The sequence below is a fragment of the Schizophyllum commune genome (genome assembly GCF_000143185.2).
Source record: "Schizophyllum commune H4-8 unplaced genomic scaffold SCHCOscaffold_1, whole genome shotgun sequence".
NCBI lineage: Eukaryota > Fungi > Basidiomycota > Agaricomycetes > Agaricales > Schizophyllaceae > Schizophyllum > Schizophyllum commune.
The window spans coordinates 2,435,107-2,454,383 of NW_026089538.1; the positions used below are offsets into that span (position 1 = coordinate 2,435,107).

Consider the following 19,277-nt stretch of genomic DNA (forward strand, 5'->3'; position numbering starts at 1 on the left):
GTCCCGCGCCATCGAACCAAAAGATCCCACGCCTCAGCCTCCCCTCCTCCCTTCGCCACCCACTCACAACCATCTCACCTTTTCCACAATGGCTACAACAGAAGAAGAGCCACTCACGAACACCATCGCACCAAAGACCTCGGCTACCCTTACTGTCCGAGTAATCAAATCCTTTGAGTACCGGACCGAGAAGTCTCTCGTCCTGCACAATGTGAACCTCGAGACGACCACCGTCGGCCGTCTGAAGGAGATTGCGAGAGAAGGTAGCTCACCCTCACGTCACTGACCGTGCTCGTATGTCGACGTCGTTTAGCTGTTATGTCGCAGCCCGGATGGAAGCCCTACCGGAATGTCCATTATGGTCGGTACCTATTCAGTATTTTACAATACCCCGACGCTGATCCATGATGAAGACACTCTGAAGCTATATACCAAGGCCCATGGATCGAAGGTATAAGGGACATTGTATAGAAGACCGTCGGCTCAATACATGTATTATAGACGTCGAATCTCATCATCAACCTCGACCATGATGAATGGATCTTGTCCGACGACAGTGCGATCCTCGCAGATCTTGGCTTCGGTATGCAATTTCTCCTACCGTGCTCGTAATATACCGATACCCTTACAGAGAACGAGACGGAGGTCAGCTTCTTTAACCGCGAGTTGTACGAAGAATACAAGAAGCATCCGGAGGTTAGCCCATTTCGTTGCCTCAAACCTCCACAACCCATCGCTAACACACACCAGACAAAGTGGGACTGATTGTACAAATAATATTAGGACGTTTGCATGCACGACAATGTACTAACAACTCCTCTATACACTACACAAGACCGAGCAAGTCCAAAGCAATGGATCGATAGCAAAAGTGGCACAGACTACTGGTTGGCGCACTGCACGCGGGGCTCGCCCTCGTCCTCGTCCATCGCATCCGGATCGCGCATGTGCGATCGCCGTGCGTCAGGCGTGCTGAGCTCGACCTCCTCCAGGTGGATGTTCTTGTCCAGCTTGGGTATCGGGTCGCGCGGCGGCAAGGCCTGCTCGAGGAAGTGGATCTTGTCGACGTCGATGTGGTCGGGGAAGCGGACGGTGAACTTGACGAAGAGGTCTCCAGGCTCGTGCACGCGCCGTTGGGGCATGCCCTGGCCCGGGATAACCTTCAAGTCGTCTGAGAACGTTCAGTATGTGGCACCGCAGAAGAAGTCACCCAGGACGTACCGTTCTTGATCACCTCGCCAGGTTCCAGCTTGACCACCAATGCCCGATCATCGAGGTGCCGGATGATGAACTGACCGCCGGCAAGTGCTGACAAGAGGTCGAGCTCGTGCTCGTAGATGAGATCGTCGTCCTGGCGCTTGAAGCGCTCGTGCGGCTTCTCCTCGACAACGATGATGACGTCTCCGGGTTCTGCTGTCGGCGATTGATCGCTCTCGCCACGGAAGGTGATCGTGTCGCCGCCCTTCATGCCCTTGTCGATGTGCACCTCGAGCATCTTCTTGTCCGGTACGACCTTCTTGCCCTTGCATTGCGAGCAACGGTCCTTCGGGTTGATGTTTTCGCCTGCGCCGCCACAGTCGTCGCACGGGGACTGGATTTGCTGGATCATCGGGCCCATCTGGCGCATGGTGACCTTGATACCGCGGCCGCGGCAGGTCGTGCATTGTTGTACGGCGCCCTCCTTGCCGCCTTTGCCCTTGCACTTGCTGCAGATGACGCTGCGGGTGAGCGCGAGCTTCGTGGTCTTGCCGCGGTAGAGTTCCTCGAGGCTGACGTGCACGCGGTGTACGAGGTCCTTTGTCCGGCGCGGGCCTTGTGAGCGCGAGCCGCCGCCACCGAAGAAGCCACCGCCAAAGCCACCGCCGCCACCGAAGAGTTGGCTGAACAGATCCTATGGTCGTTCGTCAACAGTGGGATCGCGTGCTAGACGCGCGTTACGCACCTGTGCGTCCATACCTCCCATGCCGCCAGCGTCGTTCAGGCCCGCCTCACCGCGCGCATCGTACATCGACCGCTTGTCGGGGTCGGATAGTACTTGGTATCTATGGCACGGCAATTAGCATACACACCTTTGTAATTGGTGGCCAATGATCACTCACGCATGGGTAACCTCCTTGAAGAGCTCGGGGTCTCCGCCCTTGTCTGGGTGCAATCGCAATGCTCTGGAAATGCGATCAGAGGCGATCCAACGTCGGTCACTATCCACCGTACTTCTTGCGGTACGCCTTCTTCAAGTCGGCCTCAGATGCGTCGGGCGATACCTCGAGAAGATCGTAGTATTTGCTGTAGACGTGTCGGTCGTCAGCTGCGCCCTGCAGGCGGTGGGGGGAGCGCTCACGTTTCCTTCACCATCGTTCTGAAGGGCTTGGGGTCGTGAACAATGAGGAATCGAGAGGAACAAAAGGTGTGAGCGCTTGTCCGCCATGTTGCCGGCGCGTTTTTGAGGCTCCTACACCGATCCTTCTACGACCATCCACGACATTCCATCCGCTTCCTTTTTGGGACGACCCCAGAATGCCCCCCGCCCTTTATGGTAACCGCACAGTTGAAGTTTTCGGCCCTTGGCGCGCGTCTCCAGCCACTGACGCCCGCTTGTCTGCTTCTTCCGAGTAACAAAGACAGACGTAGGTTCGAGAAACTGCAGTGAACATGCCAGGCAAAGCCCAGGGCGACCCACTTCCCAGAAGCCCGAGAAAAAGGGGCCTCTTAGGATAGGCGCCGAGCGGCGGGTCCTTCACATCATCGCTGGCACAAATCAGCAGCAATCAGCGCAGCGAGGTCCTTGTCAGCCTCCGAACAGACAGGTGAGTCAGCATCTTCAGGCGACGCCACAAATCCATCAAGCCGCCGGTAAACACGCGACATGCGACGCGTCACTGTCAGACGCGCGTCTACTGCAAGTCGCGACTAAGGCATCCTACACCTCGTATACCTCTAATTTCTTTTCTGCACCGCGCCCAACGCGCGCCCCAGCTTCCAAGATGCCGCTCGAAGCTACGATGATGGTCATCGATAACTCTGAATTCATGCGGAACGGCGACTACGCCCCCACCCGCTTCGACGCGCAGGCAGACGCGGTCAACATCGTCTTCCAGACCAAGATCGACTCCAACCCCGAGAACACCGTCGGCGTGATGAGCATGGCGGGGAAGGGGTGCGCCTGCCTTTGATTCGCGCAATGTACATCCATCTAACAATCCACCAGCCCGGAAGTACTCGTCACACACTCCAAGGATCTTGGCCAGATCCTGCAAGCAATACACAAGACAAGAAGTAACATCGGCGGCGCCATTGACATCCCGACCGGCATCGCCATTGCCCAGCTCGCGCTCAAGCACCGAGAGAACAAGAACCTCCGGCAGCGCATCATCGTCTTCGTCGGCTCACCGCTCGAGGGCCCAGCCGCAGATGAGAAGGGCATGATCAAGCTCGCGAAGAAGCTGAAGAAGAACAACGTCGCCGTGGATGTTGTCTGCTTCGGCGATGGGATCGAGGAGCCGAATGCGGAGGGCAAGACCGTACTTGGCTCATTCGTGGACGCCGTCAGCAGTGGGGACAACTCGTGCGTTATCTCTCCGAGTGCGACTAGCAATCACTGAGGTGTACTCGCAGACATCTTGTGACTGTACCACCTGGCGCACACCTACTATCCGACGCCCTCATATCCTCACCCATCCTCTCCGCCGATCGCAGCGCTGGCATTCCAGAAGAGCTCGGTGGGTCTGGAGGTGGGGGCGGAGGTGATGCCGGAGCCGGTGGTGGAGACTTTGAGTTTGGTGTCGATCCCAGCATTGACCCCGAACTCGCCATGGTATGTGGCAAAGCATAACGGCTTCATTGTGTACTAAACAATACCCCCCCAGGCCTTGCGAATGTCGATGCAAGAAGAGGAAGCACGGCGAGCTGCAGAAGCCGCGAAAGCTTCAGCAGCAGGCGAACAACCTCAAGCCGGCGCATCCTCCTCCACAACAGTACCAGCAGCGCCCACCGACAACGAAGAGGATGCCATGCTCGCGAAAGCCCTTGCAATGTCGCAAGACGTCGACATGGACTCTGGTGCGAAGCCAAATGCGCCTGAAACGCACGACGCGGCGATGGACGAGGATGAGGACGAGGAGGCTGCGATCGCACGGGCCATTGAGATGAGCATGCAGGGCGAGGAGGGCAAGGATAAGGACAAGAAGTAGGTATATTCATTGTGTAGATTTCCCATTCACGAGCATCGTCTGGACCTGCGCGATTTGTGTGTTCGCCGTGAACCTTGCCACAAAGGCGTTGATTATTGGTGGATTGACCTTGTACGCGTTGTCCGTCCTTCAAGTCATTGCGGTGGAACTTTCGTAATGCCCACGTTGGTGATGGTGGAGACGAACAGGCGCCGTCGGCCGAGCGTGTCGTCAGTCGTGTATCACTCATGGGAACGCAACATGTGATCGCGTCTTCGTCACTTCCTCTTAACCACCATGGCGCCGACTACGACCAGCGCAAAGTACGAGTGTCAAACTCCAGCGGACCTTATGCTAAGACATGGCCCAGAGTGAACGAAATCCTAGAGAGCGTGCCCCCAGAGGCGCGCCAGCACTTCATCGAGAAATACCTCCTCTCCATGCTCGACCGTGCGCCCAAGGAGCAGTCCAAGAAAGGTGCGCACTACCAGCGGCTTCCCTCAGCCCCCCTTTGACCCTGCTTGGTCCACCCGCCTTCAGTCCTCTCCTCCGCCACGCGCATGAAGACGCGCTACGCAGGCATGCCCACCCTCGATCTCAAGGGCAAGCGGCGCGAGATGGCCAACGTCCTCGCCGAGCTCACGCGCGACTCCAAGCGCGCCTTCGTCCGCGAGCGCTCCAACCGCGACGAGCTTCTCGAGGAGGCCGTCGACACCATCGTCGGCTGGCTCTCCGACATCTGGCGCGCCGTGTACGAGTTCAAGGCCGGCTTCGCGCACGCGCACGCCTGCCTGCTGTGGTGCGCGGAGATGGTGTCCGAGATCCTCGACACGCCGGTGGCATCGGGGTGCGTGGCGTCCTCGAGTGGCGGCGTACCGTCGAGCTGATCTGCAGGCTACCCAGGTGCAAGTGCGCGGTACTCAATCTGCCCATCACTATCCCTATCAAGCGCTCGAACGGCAAGACGGTCAAGGTGTTCAACGTCATGGGCCTCCTGAGCGTCGACAATGCCATCCTGTGGGTCTGGAGGGAGCTCTTTGTCTCCATGTTTGCGGTCAGCAAGAAGCAAGCGCAGAAGATGGTGCCCGAGATGCTCGCCGAGATCGAGGAGAAGATGGGATGGACTGCACTGGAACGTATCTTGCTCGGCGGACAGACTCGTGCGTTGCTACACACCATCCCCGTCGATACGAACTTAACAGTCTTACAGCTCGCTCCACCGACATCGACGACATTGGATTTGGCAGTGATCTCTTCGCAGAATCCTGCTTAGACGACGAGAAATATGAGGAAAGCGAATGCCGCTGTGCCCTCCACGCCCCCCACTGGTCCGACAAGGTCGATCAGCAGCGCTTCGCACTTCGAGAAGCCGTCGAGACGTATTACATGCAGAAATTCCGCGTCGCACCCTCCGACGAGCTTTTCCACGCTATCATCGCCCTCAGCGACGACCCTGACAACACCGAGGACGATCTGCTCCTTATCCTCGACGAAGTGGCAGGCTCTTCTCCCGACACTCTCGTCGCCGCGCTCAACATCTACTCCGACATCGATGACCCTGACAATATCGTTGATCTCCTGGACGACTATGGGTTCCTCCTCCGCACGCGCGACTTCCCCCACCTGCAGGGCGCCGTAACCGCGCTCACCCGCCACCCCTCACACGTCCCACGCGCGCTCAAGATCATCGAAGACGAGCTGACCGACACCATGAACGCCGTGCGCGCGGCCGTGCTCAGCACCTTCATCCGCGCCGACGACCGCGTGCAGCGCGAAGAGCTCACCGCCATCCTCAAGCTCCGCACGGGCTCGCAAACGCGCAAGGATCGCGTCGAGCGCTGGGTCTCCGGCGTCACCGGGCCCAGCGGCACCCCGCATCCCGTCGCGCTTGCCGCGTTGCTCATGGGGCTGCCTTTCGGCCCCGGCCCGGACGAGGCGACGAATTTGGACACGATGGACTTTGTGGAGCTCGACCCGACGGAGGACGAGGAGCTGCGTCCGCGCCTGAAGGAGCGGTTCGATGGCTGGCAGACGCTAGCGTCGTCGACGAAGGGCGGTCAGACTCTGCTATTGCGTCTGTACACTAAGATCGTGGACATCATGCCGTTCTTCCGCGCTACAGACGTTGTCGATGAGATGATCAACCAGTGCGTATGACTTCTCTTGTCATTGACTACTCAACTGACCCCGTTCTGCAGCATCATGGACCGCCCATCCAAAGCCCACGTCTGTGACGCACTCGAGCAACTCTCGACCTTTTGCAAGATGCAGCGCAAGCGCATCAACCTCCGGCAGGAAAAGCGCAAGAAGGCCGACGCGGCCAAGGCCACATCTGCGTTCGCGACCGGTCCTCCCACACGTGCAGGCGGCCCCAGCAGCCAGCCCACGCCTTCCCCGGGGCCGTCTTTGCATCCAGGAGATCTTTTTGCCCAAGGCATGATTTCGTCTCCGCATACCTCGAGGTCGTCTTCGACTACCGCGGGTCCGTCTTCGCTCGCAGGAGGCCGCTCTACACACCTCGTCGAAGATGACGACGACGACATGCCGCCGCTGGAACCCGTCCCCATCGGCCATGTGGTGGGCAGTAACTCGAACCTGCCCAGCGCGAGCTCCTCTGCTGAACCTGCATCGTCATCGTTCGCCGGCCCGTCATCGTATTTCGCCGGATCGTCGTCACAATCCGCCGGCCCTTCGTCGTCCTCCGCCGGGCCCTCATCTCAACCAATGGCCGCTTGGTCTCCCGAAGCCGATGATGATGGGCCGCCGACCGCCCTGTCTTTGTTTGGTCCATTCACCTTCTCCATCCCTTTGATGTCTGCTGCTAGCCCATCTCCGCCTACGCCTCCCGCACATCATTGCGTGTCTGGAATGGAGGATGTCGACTAACTTCTACGAATAGTCTATCTCTACGAAAATGGAGCCGCTGATCGTTTCGTGCCACTTTTCGTTCTTCACTACCGGTACTCACCGTCACTACTAGTCACGTAATTATATGTTCCACGTACCGTCCAATAGTCGTCGCTCGCTTGCTGTCTTGCTACCTAGAATATCTGTCCTTGCTCTTGACATCTTTATCTTGCAATAGATCTCGGACCGAAGTAACAAATCTCTTCAGTCCCGGTTGGCCACGTGTGGATTGCCCTTAGAAATAGCCTATTCAGGCAACATCACTGTTCGACTCATCACTCGCAATCACCCTGTCACTGCTTAGCGCTAATCCACACCATGTCCATCCTAAGCAAGGCACCAGCTCTGAAGCCATTCACCCTCGCGCTGGTGCAGCTGGGCCAGATTGGCTCGAACAAGACCGAGAACCTGAAGCATGCGCGGGACATGGTCCTTAGAGCAGCCGCTGGCAAGGACGGCAAGAAGCCGAACCTCATCGTCCTCCCCGTATGCAACATCTTCCCGCAATGTAGCTAACTTAGCGCTGACTGACAACCCCCCCCCCCCCTTTCCCAGGAATGCTTCAACTCTCCCTACGGCGCGCAGCACTTCCCCATCTACGCCGAGAAGATAGGTTACGTGCCCGGGCAGGCCTACGATGTCTCCTCGTCCACCTCCGAAAGTGTCCAGATGCTCTCCTCCGTCGCAAAAGAGACAGGCAGCTGGCTCATCGGGGGCACCATCCCCGAGAAAGCAGACGACACGTTCTACAACACCTGCACGGTGTACAGCCCGAAGGGTAGGTGTGGCACGAGTGGAATGGTGTTCGCTGATGCATGGTGCAGCAGGGGAGCTGGTCGCGCTGTATCGGAAGGTCCACCTCTTTGATATAGACATACCGGGGAAGATCACGTTTAGGGTGAGTAAGGTCTGTGGAGTCTTCGGGCTCACACTGAATAGGGCTTGCTAGGAAAGTGATACCCTTACGGGAGGTAGCTCATTGGGCTACTTCGATACAGGTCAGTATGATCTTGCCACAAGGAATCTTACTCACTGACGAGATCCAGAGTTCGCACGTATCGGGTCCGTCCTCACATGAGGGACGGTATGCCTGTATTCTGACAGCCAAGCAGCCTCGGAATTTGCTATGACGTCCGATTCCCCGAACTGGCCATGATAAACGCGCGGAAGGGCAAGTCCACATACCTCTTGTATTCCAAAATCACTGAGCATTTTGCAGGCGCACAAGTCCTAATCTACCCCGGCGCCTTCAACCTCACGACGGGACCTCTGCATTGGGAACTCCTGCAGCGTGCACGGTGAGCTCATGACTATCTTTCGACAACTCCCGTGCTGTCGTGCGCCCGCTTGCTGACGCAAGTATGCAGCGCCGTTGACCAACAGGTGTTCTTCTCTATGTGTAGTCCCGCTCGCGACCTATCGGCCGGGTACCACGCATGGGGGCACTCGATGTTGGTGGACCCGATGTGAGTAACGAGCCTGTCGTGTGACCAAGGAGTTCCTCCTGACGCTCTACCAGGGCCCGTGTCGTAGCAGAAGCAGGCGAAGGAGAGGAAATTGTCTTTGTTGACATAGGTGAGCGCTGTGCCTCTTCGCTTTCTTCGCGCATCCAGGCTTAACCACCTTTCTCCAGACCCCAAAGTCTTCGACGAGTCGCGAGCTGGTATTCCGGTCAACACCCAGCGGCGCTTTGATGTGTACCCTGACGTAGCGGCCGGCCAATAGGCGGTGGAATGTAAGGCTACTGAGACGGTATACCTGTAAGTACACAGTTGTAAATGTAAGACTGCTTGTTGGTCGTGAATACAACCTCGGCAATGTGGTATGTCCTGGAAAGGCAATTTATGGATATTCGCCGGTGGTTGCGTCAGTGATGGATGTCCTGATGCACCGAGGGATGATTGCACATCATGACATACACTGAACGCGACCATGTCGAGCGGCCTGCGTCCAACCGCCGTCGCAGAATCACCACAGCCTACACTGACGCGCCCCCCTTATGCTGCTCTTGATCTACAACCCTGCTTGTGGTGACAGGACCGCGAAGGAATTCGTCGACGCGCACGTCCTCCCCACCCTCACAGATGCGGGCAGGACGCCCGACAAGGTCGTTGCCACTGATCTAACTGTCCCTGACCTGCACCCTGCTGCTATCGTCAAGGAAGCCCTCGAGAATGCGGGCGCGGAGGACGACGTCGACGTGATCCTCGCATCGGGCGATGGCACGCTCAACGACATCGTCTCTGAGCTGTCTGCCCACCCTGCCGCGGGCCCCAAGGCCGGCGAGCACTTCCGCCTCTGCCTCGCTCTCGTGCCCGTCGGTACAGGTTAGCCGATGCGCGCACACTCTTCTTTCTCTCCGAGCTAAGCATGGCCCAACAGCCAACGCCATGTACTCCTCCCTCTTCCCACCCACCAGCGAGGACGCGGCCAAAGACCCCGCCTACAAGCTCCAGTCCGTCAAATCCCTCCTCGCCAGCGGCCCCACCGTACCCCTCACGCTCGCCATCACCACCTTCTCCGCCGCGCCCTCCGCCCGGCGGCCCCCGCGCGCCTCCGTCTCCTGCGTCGTCACCTCCACGTCCCTGCACGCCGCCATCCTCGACACCTCCGAATCCCTGCGCACCACCCACCCCGGCATCGAGCGCTTCAAGCTCGCCGCGCAGCAGAACGCGGCCAAGTGGTACGTCGCGCAGGCCAAGATCCTCCCCGCCGCGGGCAGCAAGTACGTGAAAGTGTACGACCCCGCGAAGCGCGCGTTCGTGCGCCACCCGGAGTCGACCAAGATCGATCCCATTGTGGATCTCACCGGGCCGTTCATCTACTTTCTGTCTGCTATCAATGTGGATAGGCTGGAACCGATGTTCAGGATAGCGCCGCTGGCGGGGGCGAGGGGGCAGACGGTGCCTTCCCTAGATGTGGTCGTCATACGGCCCATGGTCAACCATACCATCACCTGGGACGCGCCGGAGACACGCGAGGCCTTTGTGGACAGTATATGGAAGATCCTGTCTGCCGCATACCAGGACGGCAAGCACATCGACTTGCGTTACGACGATGACGGGGAGATTGTGGAGGGAGGCAAAGGAGACCCTGTCGTGGAATACTGTGCGTATCTGCTCCTGTTAGCCCCCTTTCCTTTCTAACTGACAATGCACTCAATAGTTCGCTGCGGTGGCTGGGAATGGCTACCTGACGACATCGACCCCGACGCGCACATCGTCTGCACCGACGGCGCCATCTCGCGCGTAGAACCCGGCGGACGCGTCGTCTCCGTCGCCGCGCGCGCAACATCCGCGGGCGGCTTCTTGATCTATGCCTGAGATGCTTGCTTTTGCTTGAATGTACTGGAAAGCTATTGCTTTGCTCCGCCTCCCACGCGAGGGGTGTGCTACACTGTATTGCCTGGATACCTTGCATCCATCGCTATATATCCAACACTTGAATTCCTACCTAGACTGTTCCTCTATCCCAGATGCTCGCTGGTCATCAGTCCGCACAAGATCAGTGCATTACGCAGTGACCTCCGAGGTCGCAGGTGCGGTCTCTGTAGTCTCTGGTGTGGTCCCCGGCACAACAGGGGCAGCCTCCGTAGCAGTTGCAGCACCAGGCGCATTTGGCTTGAAGCCACCCGCAAAGACCTTCCTTGCGACCTCTGCTGCGCCCTTGTAAACCTCGTCTACGGGTGCGCTGGAGTCGACCTGCATCGAGTGTCGGCCAAAAGCCACTCAGGAGAGACAGTGAAAGTGACGTACCACAGCGACCTTGCCGAGCGACTTGTAATGGTCGATGACGGGCATAGTAGTTTCGTGGTAGGTACCTACGACCTGTGAGCAAAGGAGAGCGAAAGAAACGGACATGGAACGTACGGAAGCGCTTCTTGATACTCTCGACGTTGTCATCGTCCCTCCCGCTCGTCTTCCCGCGCTCCAACAAGCGCTCGAGCATGACCTCCTCCGTCGTGTCGAAGAACAGCACCAACGAGCACTCGCAGACCGACTCGTCAAACTTCAGCGCCTGGTCCATCTTCCGCGGGAACCCGTCAATGAGGAAGCGGCCCTTGCCGTCCTGCCACCCCTCGCCTTCGCGCGCCTCCTTCATTGCCGCGCCCATGGCGTTCTCGAGCAGCTTGATCGTAACCTCCATGGGCACGATCTTGCCCTCCTTGATGCAGGTCTTGATGAGCTCGCCGTACTGGGAGCCCTCACGGTTCTGCTCGGCGCGCAAGAGGTCACCGGCTACAAACGAGGTGTGAGATGATGGGTCGACGGAATGGGTTGTGGTGAACGTGTACGGTCGGGGAAAGGATTGCAAACAGTGTAGGGTCAGTAGACGTACCAGAGAGATGGCAGAAGCCAAACTCCTCGACGAGCTTTGCGCACTGGGTGCCCTTGCCTGAGGACGTGTAAGGAGAGATCTCTCAATCATTGAGCATGATAGACTCGCACCAGCTCCGGGCCCGCCCAGCACGAAAATGACGGTGACCTTGTTGCTGTCAAAGACAGGGCCAGCGGGTACATCCTTCGCGGCCTCAAGAGCTTCAGCCTTGGTCTCCGCAGGATGCGTCTCCTCAGCGGGCTTCGTCTCGTGTAGCTTCGCCTCCGTAGGGTCAGTCGCCTTGTCCGCCGGCGCAGGCGTCTCTGCCGGTTTGTCCTCCTTCGCCTCCTCCTTCTTGTCCTTCTTCTTATGCAGCGCCTGCGAGATCTTGTCGAAAATGGCGGGCATGGTCGCTACTTCTTCTGCTGAACTTGGTCTTCACGGTGACGGACGGGGATGAGGGGATTATCCGCGAGGCGCCTAGACTGAGATGCTGGGGCGGTGCCTTCGCGTTGCTTGACGACGTAGTAGAAGGTGGCGGCGGATGCGGCGGCGACGGCGATGAACGCGAAGGGGGACGGTGGCGGGTAGGAGGCAGGAGGCATGTCACTTGCCGCTCCGCAAACAACAAACAACGCGCGCTCAACGCGTCCGTCCAAGCGCAACGCCGCCCAACACGACCATCATGGACCTCACCCACGTCCTCGACTCCGAGATCTATGTCCTCTCCTGCTGCCAGGCCGACGACGGCGCGGACCTCGTCGCGCTCGGTGGCGAGCACTCGGTCCACATCGTGCAAATAGTGCGCGAAATAAATCACTCGCTTCGCGCCACATCTAATCGCGCGTACAGACAGAAAAGACGATCGTCCCCCTCGCCGTGTTCCACCTAGGCGCACGCGTAACAGCGCTAGGATGGTCAACAGGCTCCGTCTCGCCCTCCGTGTCCGATGAATGGCGCATAGAGTGAGTGAGTCTCGTCCGCACCACCGCGCGCCCAGCCCCGTCCTCACCATTACTAGCCTCGTCGCGGGCTCCGCCGACTTCGGCCTCTTCCACCTGTCCAAACTAGCAGGACGGGATGAATGCATCTACAACTTCGGTGCAGGTACAAACCCTTTCTTCCTACCCATCCTGCGCTTCTCGCTCATCCCTGCAAAGGTTCGACCGGCCACAACGGTGGCGTGAACTCTATTGCCTTCGTGGGCGGCTACCCCGCCGACAGCACCCGTTATGTCGCTACCTGCGGCGGTAAGCATCCCATCGAGCCTAATTCTCGGCACGGCTGACCGTGCCACAAAGGCGACAAGACGGTCCTCGTCTGGGATCTGTACCCCGAACGCATCGACGACGGGAGCGCGAACGCGCAGATGCCGGAAGCCAGCATGCCCCCCGAAGACCGCACGCCCCCGACCGCGTACGAGATCTCGTACGCGCACCCGCTGACCACCCTCTGCTCGCACCCCGCTACCAGCAAGGAGCTGCTCGTAGCCGACACTCACGGCACCATCTTCATGGTCGACTGGCGGTCAGACGACCCGGGCGAGCCACAGCCGGACAGGCGCACCGTCTTCGAGCTGGTCCAGCCGTACGCTATGGGGGATGCCCTCATCGGAAACGGGGACACGACATGGACAAGCGTCGCTTGGCGCAGGGACACCACAGACATGTCGGTGATAGACTCACCTAGCCTTCCTTCTCCCACTCACACCCTGTCCGCAGAATCGGTTCCGTCACCGGGAACAAGTACCACATATGGGACCTGACCAAACTGTATGGTGGCAAGCCGCTAAGAACTGGCCCTACATTCTCCCAAGGGGGCAAATTCCGGTGCGCGCGGCCCATTCTATCCGCTAACCGCTAATAACCTCCTTCCCTTTCCCTCTTTTCCCTCCCTGCCCCCATTCATCGCCGCATTCTGCCCTATCGCCCCCCGTCAGCTGGTGCAACACTCACCCCGAGTTCTTCGCCATATCGTCGTCCTCACCGGCAACCGGCGCGATCCTCCATGTCCACAACCTCGGCTACCTCTCCCAGCAGCCGACCCAGCTGGCCATCGCCGCAAAACCCCACTACGTACGCGACTTCGACTTCCTCGCCACACGCGGGGTCCCGCGCATAGCCGCTGCCGTAGGACGCTCCCTCGTGGTCATGCCTATCGGGTCTGCGGAGAAGTAGGCTCATACTCAGAGTTCGACTGTGGGGACGTCGGGCGAGCGAAGTCGCGTCTGCTAAGTAGCACCAGATTGATCTACACAAAGTATACATCGATTCAGAATATTCGTGCTAGGGAATTACAAGTCCTGACTTGCGATGCTAGAGCGCGTACAATAAATTAGACTACACAAGGATATTAAGGTAAGGGGCTGACGACGAGTAAGCGTACAAGATGCGATAGCGAACAAACAGACCAGACAGATCACAGAACAATTCTACTACTAGTTACAGTTCGGAAAGCAAACATGAGGAAGGATGATGACGAGGAATGCAGACAATGAGCAGCTCAACTGCTATTAGCGTCCGTACGGCGAGGCGGAGGGGTGGTACGAAGGGCCGAGGTGGGACATCATGGGGTGCGGTTGAAGGTGCTGAGGCAGACCTTGACGATGATGAGCGTGGGCAGTATGGCCGTGCGGAGAGTACGACGACATCGGTGGAGGCATCGACAGCGACTGCAGGTGTTGAGCCTGGTGCTGTTGCTGTTGCTGTTGTTGCTGCTGCTGTGGCTGCTCCATAAACGGCGGCGCATCGGTCGTAACATTAAAGCCGGTATCCCCAAACCCGATATCCATGAACATCTGCCGCCAGTACTGCCTGAAAAGAGGATTAACAAACCGCCCGGAGAAAGGAAGGAGCGCAGGCCGCACCGATCCATCTCTGAAGCGTGCTGTGGATACGTGGTGAAGGAGGACATAGCGTACCGGGAAGGATCGTCCATCGGCATGCCCCGCGCGTCGCCCATGTACTGCGCGTCCTGCAGCGTCGGCAGCACGGACGTTGCGTACCGCCCGTATGCGTCAGGCGGCTGCGCCGCCTGAGGCTGCGGCGCGTACATGGCGTCAGACAACGGCGGTGCAGAGGGCAGGCCAGCTAGAGCAGTCGGCGTCAGCTCGTCCCGACCCAGTTCTGTCAGAAATTCGATCTACCTTGGAATCGGGGGTCGATCGGGGGACTACGGTCGTAGCGGTCCCTTTCAGCCTGACGTGCCCTCATCATGTCGGCCTGAAGCAAACTCCGTAGAAAGCGTGCATGGTATTCGGTTCCTTCCGACGCGGAGGACGACCCAGAGGCGTCAGCGAAAGCGTCCGCTGTCCTCGAGATCAGCGCATGTATTTCCTGCGCATTGCCCTCTTGCAGTTGAGCCATCGTGTTCGGGTTTCGTAGCAGCTAAAAATCGTTGTTAGCCAGCACCGCGCGGGTGTTTGCCAGAATTCCTCACCTTCAGTAGGAACACGGCAGCGTAGGCCGTCATAACGGTGATAGAATCCTGGCCATAACGCTAGGCGGAACGCCCATTAGAACAGCTTATCGGAAGAACGTAAAGGGCTTACGAGCATCTTCGTCGCCGCGAAATCGTGAGATACAATTTTGAGGGAATCAAGACCGCTAGTGCAGCATGCCGATAATGTTTGAAGGCTAGGCGCAACGTGACTCCCCTGACAACCGTAAGTATATGCTATAGGCGCGGATGAGGATGACCTACCGGCATCATAGATTCTTGCAGCCCAAAGGAATTCAGGAAGAGGCGAACATAGAGACGGAAGAAGTTCAGGAAGGAGAAATGGAATGGGGCGCCGTTCGCTAAGACAGAGTCAGAAGGTTATGCGCTCGTAAGGCAACTAACTTACCGCGCTGCATCTCATGCTGCCAGTGCTCAGACCATTGCGTCAGCTTGCTGTTGCACCCGCGCAAGACCATGTCGTAGTTGACGTCCGCGTGCGCACCATGGGACCCGCCACCCTTGTTGTTGTACAACATTTCCGTCGTCTCGGACTGAACCCAATTAGCATTGACTGATGGGCGCGCAAAAGGAAGCCCTGACGTACCGCCAGGCGCCTTAACTGGACGAACGCGGATACGATCACGTCCGATGGTCGTAGCGCGCCAGCCCCCTCATCGTGCCACGTCGTCGAGTTGCGGATGAACTCATCGTCGGGAAGCATGTAATGCCTGCCCGTTTGCGTGCTCAGGCTCCGATCGTGGACGAAGAGCACGAGGTAGGTGCGCTCCCGGTTACGGCGCTCGAGCAGTTGCATGTCGCTTTCATGGGGTGGCCGATGACGAATGTAGCGGTTCAATCCGAGCTCTACGGCCATACGACACGCCTGTAAAACGTCGCCGGAAGAGGGCATATCAGATTCTGGTACGCTGAATAGCTCCTAGATGGACTCACGTAGCCGATGTAGGTCCATGTGCGCTGATAGAAGACGGGAATCAGCGCGCTCACTCTATGGCAGCAAGTCAGCGGGACGTACCGTATCGTCAGGTTCTTTCCAGTATGTGAGGCAGGCGAAGGCCTGAATGACCTCGACGCGCTTCCAACCCTCCGCAAACGCTTTCACGGCGAACTCGTGGGCCAGCTTCTGCACCTCCTTGTACTTCTCGGGCGCAAAGAACTTGCAGCCGGCCATCAACATGGTGGTGAACAGGAAAGGACACCGGCTGCGGACATAGTTGACAGTATGCAGTTCCGGGTCAAACAGGTTGATGAAGGGATTCAGACGCAGATAGAACATGTCAAAGAAATCGCTGGCTGTCTTCTCGTCCAAGATACCGGCGGCGACAGGATCGCGGAGAGCGTCGGGGCCAAGAGGCGGCAAACGGGGCGGAGAAGGAGGAAAACCCTCTGGCTGGGATGCAGGTGACCCTGCTTGGCTGGGTGCACTCTGGTCCGCCGGATTGAGAATAGTACTGAAGAAGGTTCGCTTGTTCTCCACGAGGTTGCGAGGAAATATGTTCGGCTTAGACGTATCGGCGTCGTCCTCGTCCGGCATGTGCCCGCCAGATTCGTACAGATGGCTCAGGGGCGGCAGCTGATTTCCAGGAAAGTGTGTACCGAAGGAGGGATCTCCTTGATGAGATGGGCTTCGCCCTTCCGAGCCACCCGCGAGGCCCTCCTGACTGTGGGACTTGAGCTTCGCGCTATTGAGGCCTTTCTCAAGCCGTCGGAGCATCTTGGACGCCTCAGATAGCCTGACTATGGTCAAAGTTCAGCGATCGGGGCTGGAGAGGGAATACACACTTGCTACCAGGCTTCCTCCCGCGGCGATGCTTCTCAAAAACGCATCTATTGATCGGTCAACAAAGACGCATCGCGGCAGGCGCCTGATACGCACTCGACATTTGCGCGCCTACATCGCTGGCACTTTCCCCCTTCCTCTCCTGCGCCCACGCACTTCATCTGTATTGCGGTGCTCAGGTTTGCTCGATCGGCGCGTGGAGGATGTATGTACCTTTGCACTCCGACATGTGTTGCACGCGCGGGCCCCACGAACGACGGGCACTTTTCTGCAAGAGCTGTTGGTACGGGCTGGGGTGATGGAGCTGAGATCAAGGACGTACCCCGCCTTTGAGTCGATGGGGCCAGGGACGGTTGGCGAAGGCTCCATTGGCGGTGAATGGATATTTGCAACTCCCGGTTTCCCAAAGTTCACGGAGGACGGTGATCAAAAGCACGGAGACTCGACAATGACCGGATGTGTGACGAAGATCGCGAGTGTGTTGGCGATGCGGAATGTGCGCGCGGACGGTGGGGCGAACGTGCGCGGCGAGGTGGACGACGAGGGGGCGGGCGGGCGGGGAGCGAGGAAGATGAAAGCGGGAGACAAGCAGCGCAAGAGGCGACCACCGGCAAATAACGAGGAATTGTTTGGCGCGTCACATCGGGCTTTCATTTGATTCGCCGGCGTCGTCCGGCGCCGGCATCCGCGTCATGTTCCTTTTTCCCATTCACTCCCGCTCTCGCTTCCCCCTCCCCGCCCCAGCCGACCCCCCACGTCCCGCGTACTAACGGCATTTCCTCCACCAGCAGGCAGCCACGGCATCCGTCCTTCATTCCAGCTCGCCTTGCTATCGCCTCATCACCCTGATTTCGCCTGGGCCTGGCCGTCCGATTACCATCCGACCGTTTCATTTTACCATTGGGTTCTTCGGTACACTACCGTAAGCCCCGCTGCGCTTCCAGAGCCAGCTGAACGCAGCCCATCCATCACCTCCTCTGATACGAGCCAGCGCGCCTGGTGCGGCGCGAACTTGCCCCTGCACTGGTCAACAGATGAAGTTGAACACAACTCGGGACTTCTCCGGCGATCAACTCGCTCAACTGCCAGACCGCCAAAATCGCCGGATTCTGAGAATTGAAACCATGTGCCTTGCACTCGGCCCGGGCATGCGCTGACAGTCCCCGACGTCCGCCTTCGATGGCTCGCCGAGTGTATGCGAAGTTCACTTCATTCCTCGCGCACAATCATGCCAATGGTTTGGCGTATGTTCCCGAGGATCCCCCTCGGCGGATGTTTTGCCTATTCCGAGGCGTTTCGCTCCCTTGGACGGACGCAGCTTGAATGAATGGTCGTGAACCGAAGACAGCCTAAATATCTGCAGATGGCAAGCAACAATTCTGGACTCGACATACTTCTTTGGGGAAGATACGATACGGACTTTCCAACGAAGCGAATCTCCCAACAAGCTTGCTACTCTCCAAGTCCACTCGTAAACGTTTGTCGGTCGCTCTCCTCTTCGCGTCGGGTAAGTGAATAGAAACAGCCGACATTGCCGGTTCGTAGCATGCCCGTTAACGCACTGTTGACGCGGATAGTTGATGAGGGAAGTTCTATCGAGATGAACCAACGTACGCACTCGGGAAGCCCTATTCAACCCTGGAATCCCTGCGGGGTGGTTACAGCACACCAAGGGGCCGTCGACTGAATGCCCGGCATCTCTCATAGGCGAGGAGATAGGAGTAGCGCTGGGGATGTCGGCAGACAGAGTAGGAGCTGAAGGCGTGGCCTACGAGATGACCGCAGCTCACGCAATCCTCCAAACCTGTGACCATATCAACATGGACAGACGATGCCCGCTCAACGCTCGATCATGAAGAGGTTGACGTCGCTGCACCGAAGAGGAAACATACTGGACATAGCAAGGTCGTGCGCCCTTTCAACGGCTGCGAGCGAGGCGCAAGAAATTAGCCCGAATGGAGTTCGCTCACGGAAAACGTACCTGTTCTCCGAGCCCATCGTAGCACTCCCCCGTCCACGCTGACGATCAAGCTAGAATACAGAGCAGATGCGTGCGCACCGCATGGAACGGACACAAGACCAGCGGAGGCTGTAGACATTTCTGCACGCCGCCAGCGCATGGGTCACCACAATTCAGTCGAGCAGACCTAGAAGAGAAGCCAGGCCACGAGAGGCAACATTTGCTCATCCACATCACCGTATGCTTACCTATTTGTGTCAATAGACGACGCATGCCCTAGGGTACAGCGAGAATGTGGAAGGGCGCCCTGGAGGGTACAGGCGAAGTGCATTCATGCATGCGTACCTTGCTGCGCGCGCTGGACGCAGAGCGAGCATAACAGAGCGACGGAGGCCGAGTCGTACGGACAGCCAGGCCGGAGGAAAGTACTCCGGGTTCATGGGCAGTTGGAGGTCGTTCTTGCGGTTATGTAGTGAAAGGTTGTTCTGACATGAAAGGTCGACGGGGTCGGTCAGGTAATTTCATGGCTAGCGCGCTCTTAGATCGACGGGCAGACGTTATGAAGTACGAAGTTGACTGCACAAGAGTGTAGTCTTAGTATGACCGTCCGAGCGCGTAGGGCAGCCTCACAATCACAGCGATGTAGGGTGAGGGACCGAGCAAAGCGGGAAGGACGCAGTTGAACTTG

The 19,277-nt window shown here is 58.3% G+C and overlaps 10 protein-coding genes across 10 annotated transcripts; 6 read left to right on the forward strand and 4 right to left on the reverse strand.

Moving 5' to 3' along the window:
- Positions 1-88: 88 nt before the first annotated feature.
- Positions 89-765, forward strand: SCHCODRAFT_02695293 (uncharacterized protein; the record flags this gene model as incomplete). The annotated part of the gene is made up of 6 exons (XM_003035855.1): positions 89-263; positions 314-361; positions 414-451; positions 502-583; positions 632-696; positions 751-765. The coding sequence occupies 6 exons, from the start codon at positions 89-91 to the stop codon at positions 763-765; spliced, it is 423 nt and encodes a 140-aa protein (XP_003035901.1).
- On the reverse strand, positions 635-2,760 carry SCHCODRAFT_02606778 (uncharacterized protein). The gene is made up of 7 exons (XM_003035033.2): positions 2,339-2,760; positions 2,212-2,283; positions 2,100-2,162; positions 1,943-2,042; positions 1,222-1,891; positions 748-1,171; positions 635-693 (listed from the first exon to the last, which is right to left on the reverse strand). Exons 1-6 carry the CDS (start codon positions 2,350-2,352, stop codon positions 882-884), a joined length of 1,209 nt encoding a protein of 402 aa, XP_003035079.1. The 5' UTR covers positions 2,353-2,760; the 3' UTR covers positions 635-693; positions 748-881.
- A 134-nt stretch (positions 2,761-2,894) lies between these two features.
- SCHCODRAFT_02606780 (uncharacterized protein) lies at positions 2,895-4,290 on the forward strand. The gene is made up of 4 exons (XM_003035854.2): positions 2,895-3,154; positions 3,206-3,562; positions 3,613-3,811; positions 3,864-4,290. Exons 1-4 carry the CDS (start codon positions 2,982-2,984, stop codon positions 4,185-4,187), a joined length of 1,053 nt encoding a protein of 350 aa, XP_003035900.1. The 5' UTR covers positions 2,895-2,981; the 3' UTR covers positions 4,188-4,290.
- A 152-nt stretch (positions 4,291-4,442) lies between these two features.
- SCHCODRAFT_02562034 (uncharacterized protein) lies at positions 4,443-7,295 on the forward strand. The gene is made up of 6 exons (XM_050343769.1): positions 4,443-4,489; positions 4,537-4,643; positions 4,707-5,013; positions 5,070-5,326; positions 5,377-6,313; positions 6,365-7,295. The coding sequence occupies exons 1-6, from the start codon at positions 4,464-4,466 to the stop codon at positions 7,050-7,052; spliced, it is 2,322 nt and encodes a 773-aa protein (XP_050202941.1). The 5' UTR covers positions 4,443-4,463; the 3' UTR covers positions 7,053-7,295.
- A 43-nt stretch (positions 7,296-7,338) lies between these two features.
- SCHCODRAFT_02606786 (carbon-nitrogen hydrolase) lies at positions 7,339-8,932 on the forward strand. Its single transcript, XM_003035852.2, has 10 exons — positions 7,339-7,559; positions 7,629-7,851; positions 7,901-7,971; positions 8,023-8,071; positions 8,120-8,135; positions 8,186-8,244; positions 8,293-8,371; positions 8,441-8,539; positions 8,593-8,648; positions 8,707-8,932. The coding sequence occupies exons 1-10, from the start codon at positions 7,392-7,394 to the stop codon at positions 8,796-8,798; spliced, it is 912 nt and encodes a 303-aa protein (XP_003035898.1). The 5' UTR covers positions 7,339-7,391; the 3' UTR covers positions 8,799-8,932.
- A 140-nt stretch (positions 8,933-9,072) lies between these two features.
- Positions 9,073-10,396, forward strand: SCHCODRAFT_02482581 (uncharacterized protein; the record flags this gene model as incomplete). The annotated part of the gene is made up of 3 exons (XM_050342816.1): positions 9,073-9,400; positions 9,456-10,181; positions 10,239-10,396. 3 exons carry the CDS (start codon positions 9,073-9,075, stop codon positions 10,394-10,396), a joined length of 1,212 nt encoding a protein of 403 aa, XP_050202942.1.
- Positions 10,397-10,585: 189 nt separating this feature from the next.
- SCHCODRAFT_02482427 (UMP-CMP kinase) lies at positions 10,586-11,798 on the reverse strand (the record flags this gene model as incomplete). Its single annotated transcript, XM_003035032.2, has 5 exons — positions 10,586-10,774; positions 10,829-10,893; positions 10,943-11,311; positions 11,412-11,468; positions 11,522-11,798. 5 exons carry the CDS (start codon positions 11,796-11,798, stop codon positions 10,586-10,588), a joined length of 957 nt encoding a protein of 318 aa, XP_003035078.1.
- A 207-nt stretch (positions 11,799-12,005) lies between these two features.
- SCHCODRAFT_02606795 (uncharacterized protein) lies at positions 12,006-13,708 on the forward strand. Its single transcript, XM_050344232.1, has 7 exons — positions 12,006-12,192; positions 12,243-12,355; positions 12,412-12,497; positions 12,551-12,640; positions 12,692-13,058; positions 13,112-13,219; positions 13,330-13,708. The coding sequence occupies exons 1-7, from the start codon at positions 12,076-12,078 to the stop codon at positions 13,565-13,567; spliced, it is 1,119 nt and encodes a 372-aa protein (XP_050202943.1). The 5' UTR covers positions 12,006-12,075; the 3' UTR covers positions 13,568-13,708.
- On the reverse strand, positions 13,549-17,216 carry SCHCODRAFT_02525437 (uncharacterized protein). The gene is made up of 14 exons (XM_003035031.2): positions 16,952-17,216; positions 16,843-16,897; positions 16,726-16,790; positions 16,632-16,676; positions 15,865-16,582; positions 15,783-15,806; positions 15,436-15,714; positions 15,238-15,382; positions 15,093-15,190; positions 14,941-15,045; positions 14,829-14,888; positions 14,536-14,776; positions 14,257-14,479; positions 13,549-14,203 (listed from the first exon to the last, which is right to left on the reverse strand). Exons 1-14 carry the CDS (start codon positions 16,996-16,998, stop codon positions 13,903-13,905), a joined length of 2,406 nt encoding a protein of 801 aa, XP_003035077.1. The 5' UTR covers positions 16,999-17,216; the 3' UTR covers positions 13,549-13,902.
- A 948-nt stretch (positions 17,217-18,164) lies between these two features.
- Positions 18,165-18,500, reverse strand: SCHCODRAFT_02606812 (uncharacterized protein). Its single transcript, XM_050344233.1, has 2 exons — positions 18,248-18,500; positions 18,165-18,190 (listed from the first exon to the last, which is right to left on the reverse strand). The coding sequence occupies exon 1, from the start codon at positions 18,441-18,443 to the stop codon at positions 18,288-18,290; it is 156 nt and encodes a 51-aa protein (XP_050202944.1). The 5' UTR covers positions 18,444-18,500; the 3' UTR covers positions 18,165-18,190; positions 18,248-18,287.
- Between the last annotated feature and the right edge of the window lie 777 nt (positions 18,501-19,277).